Genomic DNA, 21,958 nt, shown 5'->3' with positions numbered 1-21,958 from the left:
AAGGCAATTACCCGAGTGTTTCGGGCAGGACACCCTTTCAGAGTCAATGACTGGCCCCCTCCTACCCTTCTGTTAGCCATGTGGACTCTCCCCCTCCCCAATTTCATACCCCAGTGCACAGGCAGAGAGCAAGGGGCCCATGGGGCTGTCATTGTTTGTTTTTAAAAAAGGGGCACCCGTACCCGATCAGCCAGCAGTGCCAGGCTGGAGACCCCACTAGGCCCTTCCCCTGGCTACTGGCTCTGCCATCATGTCATGGTTCCCTCTCCTCCCCAAGGCTCCTCGACATCCCATGCCTCTCAACAAGGGGATCCCCACTCCTACAGCCTACCTTCCTGCTTAGGCAGGAGATGCTACACCGAGGCAGGGTGCTGGCATAACTACCCAAAATGGTAAAGGGCACTGCGTCTCCAGCTTCACCAAGTCAGGTCTGCTCCTACCAGCACAAAACTTGCCATCATCCACCAAGCCCCAGCCATCTCCCCTCCCTCTGCCCCACCATCTTTTTCTACCCCATCTGGGAGGGCTCCCCGTTCCTCCTCTCCATCTGCACACCGAGCCCTTTCTCTGTGTATGCATCAATAGAGAGCTGTCACTTTTCTCTCTCCTCCCAGGGGAACGAGTACTCCCTCCCAGCCCTGACCCCTGGGCTTGATGAAGTCAAGTCGAGTCTATCTGCATCCACCAACCCTGAGCTGGGCAGTAACGTGTCAGGCACGCAGACATACCCTGTTGTGACCGGTAAGGGGGCTTCCAGGAGGGTGGGGGCACTGCGTTCAGTGGGGGTGTCTCAGCCCACGCCATCTGGGGCCCAGTGTGATGGGCAGGTTCCCCACCATGATATTTGCAGAGAGAACGAGGCTCCTAAAATCAGGGTCCTTCCTGAACAGGTGTGTGCAGATGTGGGGAGAAAAAAACTGGGGTCAGGGTGTCTGTGGGCTCCAACCTGGAAAGGAAAGGCTGACGCTAGGAGGGGCTGCTGCCAGTTCTTCCTTCTGTCCTTTGCCTCTCCCTCTGCCTGTTTTTTTTCCCTCTCCCAAGTTGCCCAGAATCATGAGCCTCTTGTTAGGACATCTGCAGAAGGCAAATAGGCCAGGCTGGTAAGAGTGGAGCTTGGGTACCCAGTGTCCAGCCTCCAACATGTGTGTCCCCAAGGCTCCTGGGGGACCCGCTTCCCGCTTCCTCCAGGCAGCACGGGTGACCATGGCTTTGGGCTTGAGGGCATGGCACCCAGCTCTGTGGAGTTTGAGATGAGTACAATTATTCCAGCCTTCTTCCTGCTTCCCAGAGAAGTCACTGACACCAAGGCGTGATTTCAAGGCCAGGTAGGATCAGGCTTGGCCTACAGTCAAATGCAGGGCTAGGGGCGCATGACCAGGAGCCCGAGTAGCGGGGCAGCTAGTTTGGAAGGGGAGGTGGGGTCCAGGGAAGGCAGCAGAGCTCCGGGCTGCGGAAGGTGGTGCCACTGCAGAAGGGTTTCCAGGCCAGGAGAGTGCCCAAGTGGGAGAGACACACATTGAGGTGTTATTAAAATTCACCTAATTATTCTGGAGACACTAAAGCCAATGTGCCGTTTGTTCCTTGGGAGACAGGATGATTGAGAAGGATCTCGGTGGGGATTGGGAGACACTGAGGCGTTACCTGCCGAGCGAGGCGAGCGGAGGCGGGCTGGGGACCCGGCAGCCCAGCTGCACAGCCAGCGGCAAACGCAGGGAACAGGCGTGGCCACTCTAGGACTGGGCCCTGGTTCTGCCCGGGAGCTGGTCTGAGTGTGGCTGCCCTTGAGCCTGAGCTGGGCTACCAGTGGCCACCCAGCCTCCACCTGGGGGCTTAGGAGAGCCCCGGCAGCTTTCCCAGCCTCTCCCTAAGGGGCTATACTGATACAACTGTTTCCAGCCTAGACGGAGTAGAGCTCTTTGGCTAGGGAGTCAGGTTGAGTTCTGAAAGTGCTGGAGAACTGGACTAGGCTTTCCAGAGTGACGACCTTAGCTGGGTTAGCTGGGTCAGGACATAGCCCATGACCAAATGGCCCTCAGCATGAGCCATCCTTCGCCCAGCTGGGAAGCTCTCTGACCTGCTAGGTATTCTGACTCCAGGCAGAGAGATGGCCCAGGCCAGGCCACCTTTCTCCTGACCTGCTCGGAGGTGCAGTGGTCACTTCCCAAAGATGGCCACTCCAGGCCCTGGTGAAAGAGAACCCGGGAGACTTCTCTAACCCCATCTGTGCTGCCCCATGCTGCTCAGGCCACAGTCCAGAAGGCGAGGACTTCCTGGGATGGAGATACGGATCTTCAGGGTAGGGCTCCTGCCGCAGGAGACCCAGGGGCTGGTGCAGAGAAGAGCCTCCACCTTGAGCAACCCCCACTCACCTCCCCCCACGGCCCTGGAACAGTCCCAGCGCAGCCTGGGAACATCTCCGGCTGATCCATCTGGATCCAAGTGTGAGAAAAGTTCATTTCAGACCCAGCTTGACATTCCCAGGTGGCAAGTTAGCACTAACATCTCAATCTGTATGCGACATTTCAATCAAGCGAGGAGTAACAAAAGCAGAACCATTAACATTCGGAGCTGTTCACCAGTGGTAATGACGGGGAAACTCACTCAGAAACTGGAAATTACCAAAAAGAGAGAAGTGTGTGGAGAGGTGGGGGAGGGGAGATGGGGATAGGGGTAGGGAATGATTTCTCCACACTTAGGCCAAGATCCAGTGTTTGGATTAATAGTGCCATTACCCAAGAAAGAGCTGCAGATTATGCTCATTCTTAAAATGTTTTTGCTGGCAATTAAACTGCTGCAGTTATTGATCTTTGTTGATTTTATGTCCTCCTAATTTGCATAATCTATTAAAGATGAATGATTTATGATGTGTTTATTATGGGGACAAACAGAATTTGCTAGAGGTACTGTCAAGGTGAGCAATGGGGCATTGCTTAGAGACTCCATGGTCCATCTTAGCAGTGGGTCCAGCGTGTTGGCCTTCAGGCCAGGACACTGTGGGTAGCAGTGAGCAGTGAGCAGTGATGCAAGGAGAATAGACACAGGACAGTGGACCTTGGGTGAGTTCTTCTAGAAAGATGCTGGCATCCGTGAGAACTGGGCTCTAGGCAGGGCTGGGGTGTGGGAGAGGTCCTTAGTATATTTGTGGACATTGCCCTCAAAGAGTCTTTAAAAGCTTATTTTGTTGGCAAATATCAAGGGCTTTGGTGGGAGAAGAGGAAAGGAGGCTCTTTCAGGTGGGTGGGTGATTCTGGGCAGGTGTGTGCTAAAGGTAAGGGAGCTGTGAGGTCACCCTGTGCCCATAGCCTGGTATAGGAGTGCCAAGCTGTTCGAGGAGCGCTCTTCATCCTCCACGTCTCAGGCACGCTGCTTATCTTCTTCCCCAGGCCTGGCCACTGAGGCTGCAAAGCTTAGGGGATGAGGGAATGCCTGAGCCCAACCTGAAAAGCCAGACCTTATTGAGATTCCTGCCACCTCCTGGCACTGGAGGCTGATTTCAAACTTCACCAGCCACTTGATGCAGCTGTTCCACAAGGTCAGGACTGAGAGGAGAGAGGAACCTGGACTATTGTGTGGAGGGAGCGTGGGGCCCAGTGGGCCAGGACACAGCTAATCACATTGCAAGCAAGGGTGGCTGCCAGAGGCTGGGGCTCAGCCCCGTAGCACCCCCCACTTCCATCAGGGAACCAAGGAGAGAGACTGATTTTGCTGGGTAGTGTTTGCAAGTTCTGCCGAGATTTTAATTTCACTGCATCACAACTCAGCAAGCTGCCAAGTCAAGCTGGTTATTTAAATTTATCACCCACTTTTCCTTCCGCCGCTGGGCTGCTCTAGCTCAGCGGCCTCTCTTCTCTCCAGCCCACGGCTCTAGGCTGCTGGTCTGGAACGGAGCCGAGTCTCTCCTAAGTGATAAAGAAAAAGGGACTAGCTACATGAGAGAATGGGTCAGGGGCACTCTGGCCCCAGGCTTTTTCAGATTGGCTGGCTGTGGCTGGTACCTTTCACCACCTTCTTGACCCTCCAAAGGACCCTGAGGGGGCTGCCATCCCACCTCTCAGTAGTCTCGGGGCTCTCCGGGTCAGGCCAGCTACAGTGAGGACTCTGGCTCTAACTGCATGCTGGAGCCTTCATTCCTTAAAGTTTCCCATCCCTGGTAGAAAAGATAGCCCCGTTCCCCATGCCTTTCTCACCTTGACCCCTCCCTCCCCATGCCTGACTGGGGCTGCAGTGATGAGGAGCCTGCAGAGATGCTGGCAGTGATGTTGATCTGGGAGGAGAAGACGAGAACTTACTGCAGGATTCCCAGTCGCTGGGGATGTTTCTGAGCATTAGAGAGTCCCTTGACCCAGTGCAAGTCCACTCTGAAGGAGTGAGCACAGATGCAAGGGACCGTGCTGGAGGAAATCAGAGACTGTATAGTCCCAGGCTCCCTAGAAAAGGGTTGGCCAATCTTTTGGCTTCCCTGGGCCACTTTGGAAGGAGAAGAATTGTCTTGGGCCACACGTGAAATACGCTAACACTAAGAAAGCTGATGAGTTGTTGTTGTTGTTTAAAAAAAAAAAACACTCATAATGTTTGAAGAAAGTTTTCGAATTTGTGTTGGACCACATTCAAAGCCGTCCCGGGCAGCATGTGGCCTGCGGGCTGTGGACTGGACAAGCTTGGTCTAGAAGCTAGGGAAAGCACCAGTCCCTGGAGCCACTGTACCCAGCAGGCTTCACTGGCCTCTAGTGGGCATTGCTACCACGCACTGGCTGAGCCTTGAGCAAGTGTAGGTCTCACTGCCTGTGTTTTAGTGAGAGAGGTAACAGAGGAATGAGATTGATATCCAGGAACTAGGCAGGCTAAACTTACCAAAACATAATTGAATAAAATATAACAACAAAAAATGTTAATACGCAGCCAAACCTCACTCTTTGGCGCCAGAAACAGAGGGGAACCCAAAGCCAGATCAGTATTGGAGAGGCCACTGGTATCACACTGGAGGGATAGGGGACTGGGAGAGGACGGGGTTAAAACACCCTAGTCAGGGCTGGTATCACACTGGAGGGATAGGGGACTGGGAGAGGATGGGGCTGTAACACACCAGTCAGGGAACGTGACTTTGGGAATAAGGAAGCTAGAACTGAGTATCATCCTGCATAAAGCGAGGAACAGAATAGGGACTACACTGTCCGTGAAAGGCAAGCACAGACACTCGTCCCAGTAGCCCGGGAAACAAGGAAGGGAGCAGCTGGGAATGTCACCAGAAGACATGGAGACCCCAAACCTGATGCCAGATCAGAGTCCAAATTTATACCATGAGTTTGTTGCAGGAAACCCAAGCCAGGAACTTACATAAAAATTTGCCCAGGATAGTAACCCATTCTGAAGCCTCAGCAGGAGCAATGACAAACCTTTGTAGAGACATTCTACAATCCAGGGCACATGGGACTCCCACAGGGGAAAAGAAACCCACCACTAATGATGAGCTTACTGTAAAAAAAAAAGCACACACCTCATGTGATACAAACTATCAAAAGGGAAAGTTAGTAGAAGCAATAAACAGAACAGTTAACATCCCCGCAGGAACTGGAGACAACAGAATATTCCAAAAGCACTGTAAACTCAGCATGTTTAATATTCTAAAATAGATCAAAGGGAAGCATCGATTGTGTCTTTATCATAGATCCAGATCCCCCAGACTCTTCCCACCAATGCTCAGCAAATTGTCAGATAATGGTGATCAAAAAGGGCAGAGAATGAGGACCACACCTATAGCTAATTGCTTTGGGGTCCAGGAGGCTTGGAAAGAGCTGAGCCTCAGGCAACTCCGAAAGTAGAGTGTGTTCCAGGATTATCCAGGCTCCCAGACTGCCAAGTCTCAGCAGAGAATTTTATATTTTCTTTGGGAAAATGTCTGAATATTAGACAGCTAGAGACGGGGACAGTACCTTCCTCCCCAGTGGGGTGGGGTCAGGTGGGAAGCCTCATTAGCTTCCCCATCCTGGTGAGGGGAAGATATTTTATTCAAGAGCTTGGGAGAAATGTCTCTTAATTCCTAGAGACTCCAATTTTGAAGGAAGCTGTAACTAAGACCCAGGAAGAGATGTGGATGCTGCCCAAGAGGAAAGTGGCCAAGGCAGGGAGAGGGAGCAGAAGAGGCTGGTCTCCCAGAAGTTGGCCGATTTGAGCAGAGGTGGGGGAGGCTGGAGAGGCAAAGCTCACAGCTGGCCAGCAGCAGGGACCAATGTGAGCGGTGTAGCTTCTGAGAAAGGATCACCGACTCTTAGAAGTTCAGCCTCCTCGCCCACATCTGAGACGATCAGCAATGTGGCCTTTTAGCAAACAGAGGTGTGGACCCTGGGAAACCTCCTCCTCCTACTCAGGGCATCCTAAGGACCTCCAGGAACTGCCTCTTTCCTGTAGTTAACAACCCCCTTCCAAGGCAACTGCATTTCCCTCCATAAAACAAACAACTTAGCCCTTGGTCAGCCCCTGGGGGAGGAGAGGGCAATAAAGACTGAGAAATGTTTCTGAAGGAGGCTGGGAGTCTCCTGGTCTTGTCTGTCAGCTCAAAGCCCCTGATTAGCTAGAGGAATTTAGGGCACAGACATCACAGTTCCTCTCCTTGAAAGGAGAGGGCTAGGGCAACTTCAGACATGTGGCAAATCAGAGAGCCCTTTACTGCAGAGGCCAAAGCAAGCCAGAGGGTTGCTCCTCAGCACCCACATGCCCTAGACCCTTCGCTTAGGCTGTGAGGGTCCCAAGAAAAGAGGCTGGCCTCCTCCAGACATCCCTCAGTCTGCTAGCCACATCCCCAAGGACCTCCAGCCCCCAACCTCAGCTCTGATTTAATTACAGGGGCATTTCCATAGCAATGAGACATTGACAGATATGTGGCTGCCCTGAGCCTGCAGCCTCAGGAGTCATGGATCAGGCCTCCTTCCCTTCCTTCTTTATCCAGTCCACTGTTAGAGGTAAAAGATGTTGAAAAGAAGAGGCACTAATCCACCCTAGGAATCAGAATCGGAGTTAGGCCAAATTTGACCAGAATAAAAACTGTGCCACCCCAATCCCAGGTCCCAGCCCCATGTCCTTGTCTGTGCCTACCAGCCACTCTGTGCTGCTGGGCTGCCTTCCCCAGGAGCGTGCCATGGCTGAGGTACCCAGGCTAAGAATGGGGCTGCAGAGGGAGGAGCATCGTAGGGAGGGTGACAAAGGTAGGGTTTGCGTCTTTGCAAAGATGTGATTCTGGTGTCTTCTACGCTGAGCTCAAATTTGGCCCATAACCTTGGGACTTTCTTCTTATCTCCTCCCTTCATCTCTTCCCTCTGTCCGTGAGGCCCAAAAGTTGAACATGCCAGAGTGCTTATTCCTCTAAGGATGGTCTCACTTGTTCATTTAGAGATTAGAAAGAGAGAGAGAGAGAGAGGCCAGTCTGAATTTGAATCAAAATATATTCTAAGAAATTAATAATCTTGCTATCAAGTGCATAACAGTAGCCAACTCAGGCCAATAAAGGTTGCCCAGTTGAGAATACTGGCCACTGCTTTCATGATTCGCTAGGTTATAGGGACCCTTTCAGCTTCTGTAGATGTCATTTGGATGACTGGGGTGTTCCACAGGAGAATTCTCCAAAAAAGTATCACCCATCACTAAGCTTGTTTAGTCCATTATTTGGTACTTTTTAAAAAGAAAATGTTGGCTAAGTAAAAGTAAGGTCAGTCAACCCAACATTTATTGAATGACCAGAAATCCTAAAAAGTGCTGTCCCAATGAAACAGGTATGTATTGGTACCAAGGGCTCCGAAATGTCCCAGTGGCCTCAAAGCCACCTAGGCGAGACCTAAAACCTGTTTCCCTCAGAGGGTCAGCTACCTCCAAGGTGACAGGAAGACCCCCCATCCCTTTCCCAGGGTAGCCAGAATCCCTTCCTCCTCCACAATTAGCTGTAGCCTCAGGACAAACAAGCCAGTGCTTTTGCAACCCTGAGCTTTGGGAGGCAAGCTCCGCCACTATTGTCACTTCTGAGAGGGCTTTGCGTGCCTTCAGCCTGAATCCTCCCCTCTCCTCCCCGGTGGCGGTGGCGGCTGGGCGGGCAGGCAGGGAGGGAGGAAATCCTGCAGGGCTCGGAGAACAGCCTAATGCTGCAGAGGCTTAAGTGGCCGTTTTCCTTGGGATTAGGGTTTCACTTACACAGAGCGCCTGAAAAACACTGCGCTTTCGGAAGGATTAGAGCTGACAATTCAGTGCTCTCAGAGAACAAAATAAAGCCAGAGAGGAACTGGGAGGCCTGGAGTATCAGGAGACTGTGCAAACAGGCTTAACCTCCGCCCACCCAGCACGAGGGTCTCTCATGCTCTGAGCCCATCTGTGAGCCTGAGACCAACCTCTTGAGTGCCAGCACCTGCCCAACTCATCTTCATTTGTGTTTCGCTCAAGGAGCCAGAGAAGGCAGCATAGGGACATGAACTGAGAAGAGGACTGGAAATATGTAGATAATTCTTTTCCTCTCTTTTTCCTCTCCCTGGGCCTCAGTTTTCTCTGTAAAATGAGAGAGTTGGACTAGAAGATAGCCAAGTTCCTCTCAGCCCTTTGAAAATGTGATTCTCCCCAACACTTCCTAGTGTTATCCTAGGATGCAGAGGCTGCATTTCCATCCATGATCCAGCTGAATTAGAAGGAAACCCCCTCCTGTGAGGCCCTGAGCCAACAGGCTGCACAGCCCAGAGGAGGGCAGGATGCTGACAGAAGGGATGGAAACAGGATGACCGGTTGTGTCTGGCTGGTTGGCTGTCAAGGTGTGACCTCACTAAGCCCCTGCAGATCTGGGTAACATCCCTGCCTAGGACACAACCAGGGACTCAAGGTGTCAGTGGGAGCCCAGCTCATCTGGAAGAGCAGCCGCGCTGAGTTGCAGGTACAGCCCCCTCTGCTGGAACCCGGAGCAGGCAAGCCTCAGGCAGGGTGTGGGGCTGGGGCAGAGCCTGGGGCTGAGGCAGAGCCTGGGGCTGAGGCAGAGCCTAGGGCTGGGGGCCGTCCCATAGTCCCTTCTGCTCCAGAGGACAAATCAAACCCTAGGAGGATCTGGAAGCTTGGGAAATAAGAAATGAAAGAAAGTATGTAGATAATTTTTTTCCTCTCCTTTCAAAATATCTTGTATGGATTTAAAGTTTGTTACTTTAGTGTACTAGGTATAAGTTGGATTGGTCATAAGGTGATCATACTTGGTACAGTACATACCAATTATGCATTTATATATTTAGGCAGCAATTACAAATTTACTAACTGTGTATTCTTGTAAGTATTGTAAATGCCTATGTCAAATGCAAGCACAGACCGCCAGCCTTGAAGAAATCTAATGTCTTCATTTTTGCTACCTTATGAGAAGCAGACAGAACTTGAGGACAGGGTAGTAAAGCAAGTTATGTGTTCTGGCCTTAGGGTCCTCCATAGTGTCAAGTGGGTAGCAAAAGTGCTCATTTTCAGAGAAAGATGCTGAGGAAAATCATCTCTGAACTCCTCGATAGAACTTTTGCTATATAAATCTATGTGTAATAAGTCTCATCTGAGCCATCACAAGCAGCAGTTTCACCTTCTTTGGTGGCTTCCTTTTTATTTCCTTGATCTTCTGAATGCTGACATTTTCCTTGACTTGAGATAAACCTCCCTGCTACTTCACATGTTATTTTGCTGTGCTTTGTATGATCATGTTTAGTGATACAATTCAAGTAGTTGCAAACAAATCAGTGTCTTACGCCAAAGAACGGCAGTTCTTTTGTTTTTTTTTAATAAACAGTGCTTATTAACCTTTAAGTCATATTTTTGAGAATATGATAAAAGTCATGTACCATCTACACAGAAAGATACAGATATATAATGTCTATAACAGTTTATGTATAGATTTATATAGATCCCTTGAAATGATCTATGGGTTCCAAAGGGATCAGTTAACCCCAATTTAAAACCCCCATTGTAAAAAAGTGGAAGAAACGGAACACAGAAGAAACAAGAAGTGGCAAGACGTTCTGTTACAGGAAGGATTCACTTAGCACGATCCCATGTTACTTTCCTGGACCAAACACCTATGTATTTTCTGAGTCTGCACTATTTGAGAATAATATCATTCCAGGATCAATTCCCAAGTATACTGCTTGTTCTGTAATGTAGGTTCTGCCATCGACTAGCAGTGAAATCTTGGACATAATACTTGGCCCCTCTGAGTTTATTTCTCATCTATAGAATGGGGATTAAAAACATATCAATGACTGGGTTCAGTGGCTCGTGCCTGTAATCCCAGCACTTTGGGAGGCTGAGGCAGGCAGATCACCTGAGGGCAGGAGTTCAAGATCAGCCTGACCAACATAGACAAATCCCGTCTCTACTAAAAATACAAAAATTAGCCAGGCATGGTGGCGGGTGCCTGTAATCCCAGCTACCTGGGAGGCTGAGGCAGGAGAATCACTTGAACCTGGGAGGCAGAGGTTGCAGTGAGCCAAGATCACACCACTGCACTCCAGCCTGGGTGATGAGAGCAAGACTCTGTTTAAAAAAAAAAAAAAAAATTAACATCATAGGGTTGATATGAAGATTGAGATAATACATCATATAATATATTAAGGACACTGCCCAGCGTATACTAGATGCTCAATGACTGCTAGCTAGTCCTGGTGCAAGTAGAAACACAGCTCTGCCCTTGAATCTTAGACTTGACAGTGAAAGTAGCACTAATTATCTGATGACTACAATTTTTCAACTTTCTTAATAAAGTCTTTCACTTTGCTTTCTCTGTACTTGTAAGAGGAGCTGCACTTAGATCCTCCAAAACAGTTTATTTGATCTGGCCCATTTGGTAAGGAATGTCTGACAAAAGTGCACTGTCTGATGCAGATGTAGTGATTGCTGTAGAAATTGGCTTTAGAATCTTCAGGGACTTCTGCAGTTGAACTGAGAAGACATCCTCATCAAGTACAGTGCTTTTAACACTTCTGGGGACTTTAAGATTCTCCACTACCACCGTTTCTTGAAGACCCTCTTAGTTTTTCAGAAAACTCTCCAGGAGAGTAATACTCCACCCCATGGAGTTTTATTACAGAGTTTTGGTGTTGGGATTTTATTCTTTGAGTCCTTTTTATTGAAAGCCATGACGATATGAGATTTTGTTTGTCAGATGACTTATTTTCCTTTTCTTTGACTCTCTTGAGGAGTATCTGGCTTTGTGTTGTTAAAAGGCAGTGTGGTATAGACATGGCTTCAAATTTTGGCTCTATCATTTGCTAGCCGGGTAGTCATGGGAAAACCATGATGCTTCTCTGTGCCTTCATTGTCTCACCCTTGAAACAGGGAAGTTACATGATCATCTGGAATGTGCTTCATCTTTAAAAAATGTGTAACCTTGGCCGAGTGTGGTGGCTTACACCTGTAATCTCAGCAGTTTGGGAGGCCGAGGCAGGCAGATCACTTGAGGTCAGGAGTTTGAGACCAGCCTGGCCAACATGGTGAAACCCTGTCTCTACTAAAAATACAAAAATTAGCCTGGTGTGGTGGGAGGCACCTATAGTCCCAGCTACAGGCTGAAGCATGAGAATCACTTGAACCCAGGAGCCAGAGGTTGCAGTGAGCCAAGATCGTGCCACTGCACTCCAGCCTGGGCGATGGAGTGAGACTTCATATCAAAAGACACAAAACAAACAAACAAACAAAAAAATAACAACTTTGTAACCTCGGAAAGCAAACGTCCAACATGAAATGCCCATCCTCTTGTAATAATATGTGGGCTTTGTCCATTTGTAATTTTGGATGCCGTTTTATGTTATTGGCATTGTCAGGGAGCAACGAAAATCCTCTGCTGCTTTCTGCTGGGTGGCACATACTTTATAACTGATGTATTCTGCCACATACCTGTTTTCGCCTTTTTCTGTGCTTTGCTTGTTTGTATAAAGGAGGTGGTTGTGCTGTTGTACGGTTCTAGACTCTGTCTGCACTCCTATTTTTCCATCCATCTGTAGTACAGCAAGGCCCAGTGCTCTGTCGATTCTTGCTTGCACGGATTCCATTACTCATTCATATTCTTTCACTAAAAGAGGCTTGCTCAAAGAATGCTGCTGGGCAAACGGTATGACAGTCTTGGTAATTTGAAAACTTCCTGCAGTATGTGTTTTCCATTATTGACAATGGTGTTCCAGAAGAATATATGGCTCTGGCAAGAGTTTGGTCAATATTTTTCTGCTCTTCAGGTACCCGTCTGCTAATGAAGCCATCGAGAGTGCTTTGTATGCAGTGGCTGGCACCTTTGTTGGCTCAGGGGTCCTGAATTGGGCACCTCTTTGTGGTGATACTGGTGTTAGAGACTCTGCAGCAGGTGCACAGCTGCATGCAGGACACGAGGAAGCTTGCATGCTTCTTCCTCATCTTGGGACTCTTCTTTCACATTTTCAAAATTTCTACGTGGCACTGCCCAGCTTCAGTTTTCTAAATGGAATTTGGCAATGTGCCTTTCAATCACCATTCAGTGGATGACTTTCAGCATGCAAAAGTTCTTACCTGCAGGAAGTTGCCATTTTGCAAGAGAGAAAGCCAGTAGAAATAAAACTTTCCAGTAGGACTGTGTCCAGGTTAGCTGGAAACATCTGTCTAGTCATCCAGCATTTTTTCCTTCCTCTTGAAGCGAGGTAGGAGATTTTGTGACAAAATCTTAGATTACAAGGAATTCATGTGTGACCGGTTGTGGGAATTATGCAGTTGAAAACCAGAATTCAGATACATTTAAATTCTTGTTTATTAAGAAAGAGGCACACTCCTTTTCCTGGCTGCTTTGTAGACTTGAAGATGACAGAGAAGGAGGAATTAGGTTTCTGTATCTGTTTAGCTTCAAAACCTCTGCACCTTCCCTAACTCTATCCTGTCCTGGGTCTTATTTGACCAATAAGTGCCACATTATTAATCCCTGTAGGAACTGATTTTGATATTGTTGTCATCACCTCCTTCAGGTCCACTCCACTGAGAGACAGTCAGGAGGAGTGTAGCTTTCATTGACGACAGCAGTCAATAAAAGAAAACACATCAAAGCAAACACAAATCCTTTCTTCTGTCTCTCTAGGAGTCAGAAGTGATCTCTTGTTTGGCAGTTCTACTCTGCTTATTCTCGAGTTTTAGGAAATGAAAGATATTAGCTATATTAGACAGGTATAGAGGAAAATCATTCTATTGCATGATAAACTCACAATATGTGAGTTCCTCACTGTAAACCTCTCATCAGTCTATAAAAATTCATAACCTATTATTTAAATTATTTTTAAAGAAAAAGTATATTCAAATATTTACATTCTATCCCAACCTTTACTTCTCTAAGGAGACCAATATATATGAAACAATATAAAAATTATAACCCATTAGGAATTGGCTGCTAAATGCAATAGATTGATAGAGGATTAATCAACAAGTGTTTATTGAGTATCTACGATGTTCTCAACTATGCCAGATAAAGCAGAAGACAGGGTCCTGCCCTCAGGTTGCTTATAATCTGTATGATATGAAACATCAGAGCTGATGCATTATAAAATATAATGGCATGGTAGACCATGCAGCACAGATGCTGCGGAAGTTTGGAAGACAGAAACTTCCCCAAAGGGCAGAATGGTAGGGACTTTAAATCTTCAGCTAGAAGGAGAGGAAAATTGTAAGGAAGAAGAAAAGGTCATGGCAAAAGCATAAAGGGTTCACATCACACAAGCCAGTGAAAACAGTCAAACTAATCCAGGAGGGGTGAGAATCTAAGTGGGGTGGAGAGAGTACCTTAGCAGCTTTAAAGCCACAGAGTTTCATTTCAAACTATAGACTACAGGGAATCGCTGATGGTTTTTACAAGGGAAGTGGTGTGATGAAAGCAATGTTTCATGAGGACTAGCTGAGCAGCCACATTTAGAATAGAAAGAAGGGGAAGAACGTGGAGGCAGGGAATGCAAGCAAAAATACTGTGTAGCAAAAAGCAGGTGCTTAAAAGCTGAGCTATGAAGGTAGAGGAAGAAATGAAAACGGGGTAGATATAACAGGTATTGCCAAGGAGAACTGACTATACTTGGTGACTGACTTCATCTAGAATGGGAGGAAGAAGGCTATGTCAAGAAGGACTCCAAAGTTTTTGGTCTTATGATCTTCAAGATCGTAAGAACTAATGGGGGGGAAGATGAATCTGTTTTTATTCCAGTTCGGTTTGAGGTGACAGAGAGACAGCTAAGGAAAATGTTCAGCAGGGTGCTGGAAATGCAAAAACCTGAGCTGTAGCTCTGTATACTTAGGAAAGCATGAATCACTCAGATGTGTCAAGTAGGGGTGAGGAAACTCATACAATCTCTGGAACATAGGAGGTGAGGTCATCTTCAAAGGGAGAGTAGCAAAGAAAGAGAGATGTTCTGGAATAGCCATCGGGAAGATGACTATGGCCCAGCTGATGAAAAGAAAGTGAACGGGCCCAGGTACGCATAGTTCTGTGACTTTCTCCAGCCAAGCCTTGCCTTCCCAGGGATGGACAAAGACATTCCAGTGGTAGAGTGTCATTGGCTGGTGAGGAGGATAAGGGGAATCTGGGGGGGTTTAAGGGGGTTCCAGAAGGTCCAGGAGAGGATAAAGGGATTATGACAGAGGGGAGAAAGCAAATTATTATTAGAGATCAGAGCATGCTAAATTGCAAAGGGAGGTTGTGATCCCTTGATAGCAATGGAGGGCGCAGGCAAGGAAGGGAGGCCAGTCATGTGCAGCTGTGTCCCAGAGGACATGTCTGTGGACCAGCGGTAGCGCCCTCATCTTGACTCAATTTGTCTCCCACCCTCCAGGCTCTAGCTGATAGAGCCCTCCAGGGACAGAGAAGTCCAGCAGCTGGCGGGGGAGCAGATTTTGCTCATTGGAACTTTATCTGATCCACTTGCACTGTTGGCTCAAAACTCCTGATTCACTTCAGGGTGGTTTTCTATCATTTAAATGCCATAAACACTAACAGCAAAATAGCCCACTGGCTGGCCCCTGCTCTCCACACCTGCCAGGCCCAGCACCTGCAGCTCCACTTGGAGAGGAGAAGGAATAGCCATCAGCCCCTGTAGGAGTGATGGTGGGGTGCCATCCAAGCCTGAAGGAAAGATGGGGTGTTAGGGAGAGGAAAGATAAGCAAGATGGTAGAGGTCTATTTGGCTACTGGAGAGACCACAGCTGAATGTCTTGCTGAGAAGGAGGAGTAAAACCAGGTCATCTCCCTCCCATCTCCATCTGGGTTTGGAATGCAGAGACACAGGCAAAGGCAGACACACACACACACACACACACACACACACACAAATGCACAGAGAGACACAAAGAGCTATACAAAACAGAGATGCATACACACAGCTGATCATAGACATGTAGCTAACATGCTTAGACACACGCAAAGGAACACTTGGACCTGCTCGTTCAGGTGCAGAGCTGCACACGCATCCCCGCACGTCTGCACAGAGTTCTTCCCTCTCCAAGAGTTTCCTCTCCGTGCAGTACCCTGGTGTGAGTAGAGGCAGGCCCCTCTCTTCCAGGCCTCATCCCTTCCCCTTTGTGTTTTTCCAGGTCGTGATATGGCGAGCACCACTCTGCCTGGTTATCCCCCTCACGTGCCCCCCACTGGCCAGGGAAGCTACCCCACCTCCACCCTGGCAGGAATGGTGCCTGGTAGGTGACAATGCTGCAGCTGCCTAATCTAGGCGGGGGGAACTAAATTGTGGGTGAGCTGCTGAATGGTCTGTAGTCTGAGGCTGGGTTGGGGGGAGACCCAATGTCCCCTCCCTGCAAACCACTGCTATTCTGTCCCTCTCTCTCCCTAGAGGCTGCAGTCGGTCCCTCATCCTCCCTCATGAGCAACCTGGGGAGGAAGCTTGCAGAAGTGCCCCCTTGTGTGCAACCCACTGTATGTCATGGCCCCTCCATAGCGCCCACCCACCCGAGCCTGTGCCCGAGGAGCACTCAGCCTCAGCTCCACCCTCAGTGCCCAGCCCACCCCAGCCAGCTGACACTGCTTGGAAGCGCCTGCCCTGGTTTCCATGGAAACTTGGAGCCAAGAACCATTTCCAGGGGCATGTCAGTCACTCAGACAAAGCCACCCTGGTCCACACCAAGCCATAAGGGAAGATCAATGTTGAGAACCAACCCCAACCCAGAGAGAGGAGGGAGCTAGTCCATTAAGAGCAAAGGAGGCCAGGCTGTGGCAGGAACCAAGGAGACTCTGGCTAGAACACCCCCATACCTCTTCAGAGGCACCCAGCCTTCCGTTGCTCCTCTGGGGCTCTGACCCATCCCTTGTCAGAGGAGTTGGGTTTGGGTTGTTTGGATCAGAGAGGCAGAGGCGGTATTTAAGGTCTGGTGATTGCAGCTGGAGGTTGTGCTATACTCAACCCCTCACCCCAGATTGGAAGCAGGGGCTTGAAGCCAAAGAGAGCTGAAGTTCCTCTGTGCACAAACACCAACACTCTTGTCTTCAGGAGGGTTAGACTCACTCAGCCAGCAACTCACTCCCTCTGGCCACCCTCTGCATGGCCTTTCGCTGAAGTTCAACTCTCATTGGTAGGGGAAAGGGGGAGGAGAGAAGAGAGTGGTTGGCCCATCCATCCAGGGGCATTTAGGGACAGCCTTGGGTAAGCAGAGCTTGGGGTGGGGCAATGGCAAAGAGGGAGATTGCTGCTGGGTCTTATGGACTAGGGGCTGGAGGGAGATAGAGGTGTGGGTAAAAGGATTCCTGCCCAGATTTAGGGGAAGGGAAGTAGAAGCCTTGTTGGGGGGGCAAGGAGATTTTAGGGAGATGCTCCCAGCAGTGAGCAGGTGGGGGCTGGAGGAGGTCTTAAAGAGGTGGGGGTGAGGGAAGAGTGGGGAGGTGGGGGCAGGGAGTCTGCAGGGATGTGGAGAAGAGGGGAGCCGCAGAGAGCTCATGGTGGCGAGGGGGGAGTCGTTAAACAGAATCTAGTGCTGATGAGGAAATTACACTTGTTTCATTAGCGATGGGGAAGGAGATAGCTCAGTTCCTCTTGGTCACAGTTGAGCTCAGAAGCTCATTATCCTGCTGCACGCATGCTTTCCCTCCTCGTCAATAAACAGGCTTTCCAGTGGCTGCATCCCCCACCCCCACCCCAGCTCCCTCTCAGAGAGGGGCCCCTTCTCCTCTACTTAACCCGCGGTTAGGGATCACTGTAAACAGTCTGGGGTCATCACACAGGAGAAAGGGCGAGGGGGGAAACCCAGAGGCCTGGCCTTTCTCCCGCAGAGGGAGGGAGGCAGCTTCCGACGGCTCCCAGCCCACGGGCCCTCCGCTCATCGCTCTTGGACCAGCGGGCAGTCCACCTGCTTCCCGGCTCCTCCAACCCCTGCCGTGTGGCCCACTCATCCAGCCTCTTGAGGGAAAGGCGAGAGGGCAGTGTCTCCCAACAGAGACCCCACCCCTTGCGTTGGCACTGGGCATTGATGACATTCTTAGGACTTTCTGGGGGAAAAGTGTCCCGAAGGCCTTTCTTCGCCACTGCCCCCACCCCCGCTTCCACCCATTGGGGGTCATGCCCCCTAGAACCCGAGTGGCTTCTATAAAGGCCCTGGCTCCCAGCGCGACGGGGTGGGCGCGCCCCAGTACAAACCCATCGAGGGTGACCGCTAGCGCCTCCGCTGGGAAGCCCCGAGCGGGCACTGGCCCACAGGTCCCGCCCTTTGGTGTGCGAGCGCGTTGGTGCCTCCCGCCTCCCCCGGATCTCCCCACACGGACGCAGTGATTGTCCCACCTCTGCCCGGCACGCCCGCCACGGCCATTACCCAGCCCGCGACACCTGCGCCTGAGACCCGGAGGGAAGAGCGGGCGGAGAAGCCACCGGCCGGACTCGTGGGGTCCGCCCCGGTGTGCGCTCTTCTGATCCCCACTCCCCTACCCTCCCGCAGGGAGCGAGTTTTCCGGCAACCCGTACAGCCACCCCCAGTACACGGCCTACAACGAGGCTTGGAGATTCAGCAACCCCGCCTTACTAAGTGAGTACGCCACCTGGCTGGCCGGCGGCTCAGCGCGGCCGCGCGGCTTCCGGGCACGGTCCCACTCCTGGCGACCCGACTTCTGGGGGCCTGGCATGGCCAGGGGGACAGGCTTGTTAGTGCAGCACTGAGGCCCGGGGACCCCTCGAGGACGCCCGCACCTCCTGCCCTCCCGTGCCCTCCCTGGTCGTTCCAAGGTTCTGCGCCGCCCTCGCCCTCGGACCCCCTGGAGGGTGCGCAGCCGGGCTTCACCGGATCGGGTCCCTCTCAAGCCCCGTGAACGCAACTGTTCTCCGGGGCAACTGGCTTCACCGCCCAGCCAAGGTTTCCCAGTCCGGATCCCGCTGGACCCCAGCCAGGGGAGGTCTTTGCTTTGCTTTGCTTTCCTTTTTTGTTCTCCTGTTTGTCCTCTCACCCAGCCCATTCTTCTCCTGTGTTAACTTCCAGGTTCCCCTTATTATTATAGTGCCGCCCCCCGGGGCTCCGCCCCTGCCGCTGCTGCCGCTGCCTATGACCGCCACTAGTTACCGCGGGGACCACATCAAGCTTCAGGCCGACAGCTTCGGCCTCCACATCGTCCCCGTCTGACCCCACCCCGGAGGGAGGGAGGACCGACGCGACGCGATGCCTCCCGGCCACCGCCCCAGCCTCACCCCCATCCCAGGACCCCTGCAACCCTTCACATCACCCCGTCGAAGGCCGGACAGGACGGGTGGAGCCGCAGGCAGGACCCTCAGGACCGGGCCCGCCGCCCCCAGCCTCGCCCGCCGCCCCTCCCCGCCTGCCTGGACTGCGCGGCGCCGCGAGAGGAACTCGGCCCAGCTCGCCCCCGGCCTCCCGCGAGCGAGCCCCGGAGCCCGCCAGCCACCTCGCGGGACTCGGGCGCGACCCGCCGGCGCGCGCCGGATGTTTCTGTGACACACAATCAACGCGGACCGAAGCGCCGCCCAGCCCGGACACCCGCCTCGGACTCTTGGGCGCCGGGAGGCTTGTGGGGCTGGGCAAAAGAGATTAAGAACAAAACGACTTTCTGCATAAGGAGGAAGAGCCCCCTGCCGAATCCTTGGGTAAAGTTATTTACCCCCAGTGCCAGCCGGACTGCCCCCGCCTTCTGTGTGTGCCCTGCCGCAGAAAGTGGAATGGGGGCGTGGGGGTCCGGCGCTAGGAACGGGCTTTGGGGGCGTCAGGTCTTTCCAAGGTTGGGACCCCAGGAGCGCGGGCCCCAGCAGCCCGCACCGACCGACCCCGACTCTCGGCTCTTCGCCGCTCCGCCTGGACTACCTAGTTCCCCAAGGCCCGACACCTCCTGCTGCGTGACCCGGCTCTCAACCCTGCCTTGCCCCTACCTCAGCGTCTCTTCCACCTGCTGGCCTCCCAGTTTCCCCTCCTGCCAGTCCTTCGCCCGTCCCTCGACGCCCTGCATCCTCCGCCCTAACTCGCAGCCCCATCGGACGCTCCCGCCGGTCCTGCGCAGGACCAGTGTCCACAGGCCGCGGACTGGGGTCTTCCTCCGGCAGTTACTTGATGCCCCCTCCCGCGACACAGACTCTCAGTCTGCCGGTGGTGAGAGCCGGTTCTGAGCTGGCGTCTGAGCTGCTGCGGGGTGGAAGTTGGGGGCTGCCCACTCCACTCCTCTTACCCCTCCCAGCCTCCTCCTCTGGCGGGAGCTGAACAGAACCACAAAAAGTCTACATTTATTTAATATGATGGTCTTTGCAAAAAGGAACAAAACAACACAAAAGCCCACCAGGCTGCTGCTTTGTGGAAAGACGGTGTGTGTCGTGTGAAGGCGAACCCCGGTGTACATAACCCCTCCCTCTCCGCCCCGCCCCGCCCCGCCCGACCCCGTAGAGTCCCTGTCGCCCGCCGGCCCTGCCTGTAGATACGCCCCGCTGTCTGTGCTGTGAGAGTCGCCGCTCGCTGGGGGGGAGGGGGGGACACAGCTACACGCCCACTAAAGCACAGCACGTCCTGGGGGAGGGGGCATTTTTTATGTTACAAAAGAAATTACGAAAGAAAAGAAATCTCTATGCAAAATGACGAATATGGTCCTGTGGACTCCTCTGGCCTGTTTTGTTGGCTCTTTCTCTGTAATTCCGTGTTTTCGCTTTTTCCTCCCCGCCCCTCTCTCCACCTGCCCCTCTCTCCTCTCCTCTTCTCTCCCCCTCTGTCTCTGTCTCTCTCCGTCTCTGTTACTCGTCTCTCTGTCTCTGCTTCTTCCTTGGCTTCTCTCCCCAGCCCTGGCCCGGCCGCCCTGGCCCCGCAGGCTGGATCCGAGGTGGCAGCTCCAGCCCCCGGGCTCGCCCCCTCGCAGCCGAGCCCCGTGCGCCCCCTGCGGCCGAAGGCCGGGCCGCCCCGCCCCACCCTGCCCCACCCCGCCCCGTAGTTGCTCTCTCGGTAGTGGCGATGCGCCCTGCATGTCTCCTCACCCGTGGATCGTGACGACTCGAAATAACAGAAACAAAGTCAATAAAAGTGAAAATAAATAAATAAAAATCCTTGAACAAATCCGAAAAGGCTTGGAGTCCTCGCCCAGATCTCTCTCCCCTTCGAGCCTTTTTATTTGAAAAGGAAAACGAGAAAAGAGAATCGTTTAAGGGAACCCGGCGCCCAGCCAGGCTCCAGTGGCCCGAACCGGGCGGCAAGGGCGCCGAGGTCCTGCCCATCCCAGTCCTGTGAGGCTGGCCGGGCAGAGGCCCTGGACCCAGCCCAGGCCTAACCTGTGAAAGGTCATCGGACGGTTCTGGTCTCCTCGGCCACTTTCAGTGCGTCGGTTCGTTTTGATTCTTTTTCTTTTTCTTTTGTGCACATAAGAAATTAATAATAATAATAATAAATAATAAATAATAAAATTTTGTATGTCACTCCCCATGGCTCCAGATTTGTCTCTCCCTGTCTCTGGGATGGGCCTCCCCTCCACTGGTCGATCCCTAAAAGCCCCTTCAATGATCCTCCCAACTACACTCCCCTGCGACCTCCAACTCCTTTGCCGTGACCCCCTTGGCGGCAGCTGAACCGCCGCAAAGGCCGAGAAGAACCTGCCCTTTACTAGCCATCCTCCCCCATGCACCCTGGTCCCCGGGACAGTAAGTTCTTACTCTCCGAAACTTAAAAATAACCCCGAGTTAGGCGCCTATTCTAGGCTGACTCTGTGGTCCTACCAGTCCACCTGCACCCAGATTAGGGTGCTGGCTCTCAGAACCCGACGTCTGAGGCCCTCTCCACGTAGGTGGCCCTCTGTCCTATCTCCTCCCTCGGTTCCCCATCGGGTGCAGTTGCGCATAGACCGCAGGAGCAATTTTATCTTATGGGTCGGCAAGGAGACGCGGAGACTGCTGACGCTTGCCGCGTTTCCACGCTCTGCATTTACTTCTGGGCCCGGAGAGTGCCCCGCAGAGGCCCGGGGAGCTGGTTCCTGGGAGGGACCTCAAGCGCCTCCGGTGTCTCGCGGAGCCCCGGGCCCTAGCAAGCAGCGGCTGAAATTGATGCGCTAGTGCGGTGGTCTGGGTGTGTCCCCGAGAGGGCGCGCAGGCGCCTATGTCTGTTGGGGCACGGTCGTATGCTTCTTGCATACGTATAGCTTTCTGTTCATCAATGTGTTCGTCTTTATGTCCCTGGGTGGGTCTGGGTGTGTAGTAGCAGGGAAATTGTTTTTTAAACCATCCTTGATGTTCTTGTGACCAGGTGTCCAGTGAAAGATCTGTACGTCTCCACCTCTCTGTTCTCTGTTTGGGTGGGGTTGTGGGGGGCATGGGGATGTACTGTCTGTCTAAGATTGTTCTGCTGCATCAGAGATACTTGGGAGGGTCTCCTTTCTATCCATTCAGCAGCTTCCCCGCTCTGGCCCTCCCACACTCTTGCCAACACCAAGGCCCCAGCTTCCACCTGGAAACCTTCCTTCTACGCCCTTCGGACACCTTCCCAGCTCAGCTTCCATCACATCTTCCTCCCACTTGAAAGG

General features: G+C 52.0%; 1 protein-coding gene across 10 annotated transcripts in view; it reads left to right on the top strand.

The window, feature by feature from the left end:
- Positions 1-20,887, top strand: part of PAX2 (paired box 2) — an 88,557-nt gene extending 67,670 nt beyond the window's left edge. For 2 of the 10 annotated variants that reach the window (XM_021672952.2, XM_021672951.2), the window contains 4 exons: positions 615-741; positions 15,568-15,669; positions 17,911-17,997; positions 18,464-20,887. In XM_021672952.2, the coding sequence (XP_021528627.1) occupies positions 615-741; positions 15,568-15,669; positions 17,911-17,997; positions 18,464-18,585 (438 nt within the window). In that variant the 3' untranslated portion in view covers positions 18,586-20,887. Of the gene's footprint in view, positions 1-614; positions 742-15,567; positions 15,670-15,821; positions 15,905-17,910; positions 17,998-18,444 lie in introns of all 10 variants that reach the window. The other 8 variants (XM_021672954.2, XM_064373974.1, XM_021672953.2 and 5 more) reach the window with 7 other exon arrangements.
- Positions 20,888-21,958: the final 1,071 nt, after the last annotated feature.

The sequence above is a fragment of the Aotus nancymaae genome, unplaced genomic scaffold (assembly GCF_030222135.1).
Source record: "Aotus nancymaae isolate 86718 unplaced genomic scaffold, 86718_ANA_hifiasm-v0.15.2.pri h1tg000010l, whole genome shotgun sequence".
NCBI classification, from domain to species: Eukaryota; Metazoa; Chordata; class Mammalia; order Primates; family Aotidae; genus Aotus; species Aotus nancymaae.
The sequence above is the reverse complement of the archived record's forward strand: the minus strand, read 5'-3'. Positions and strand labels throughout refer to the sequence as shown.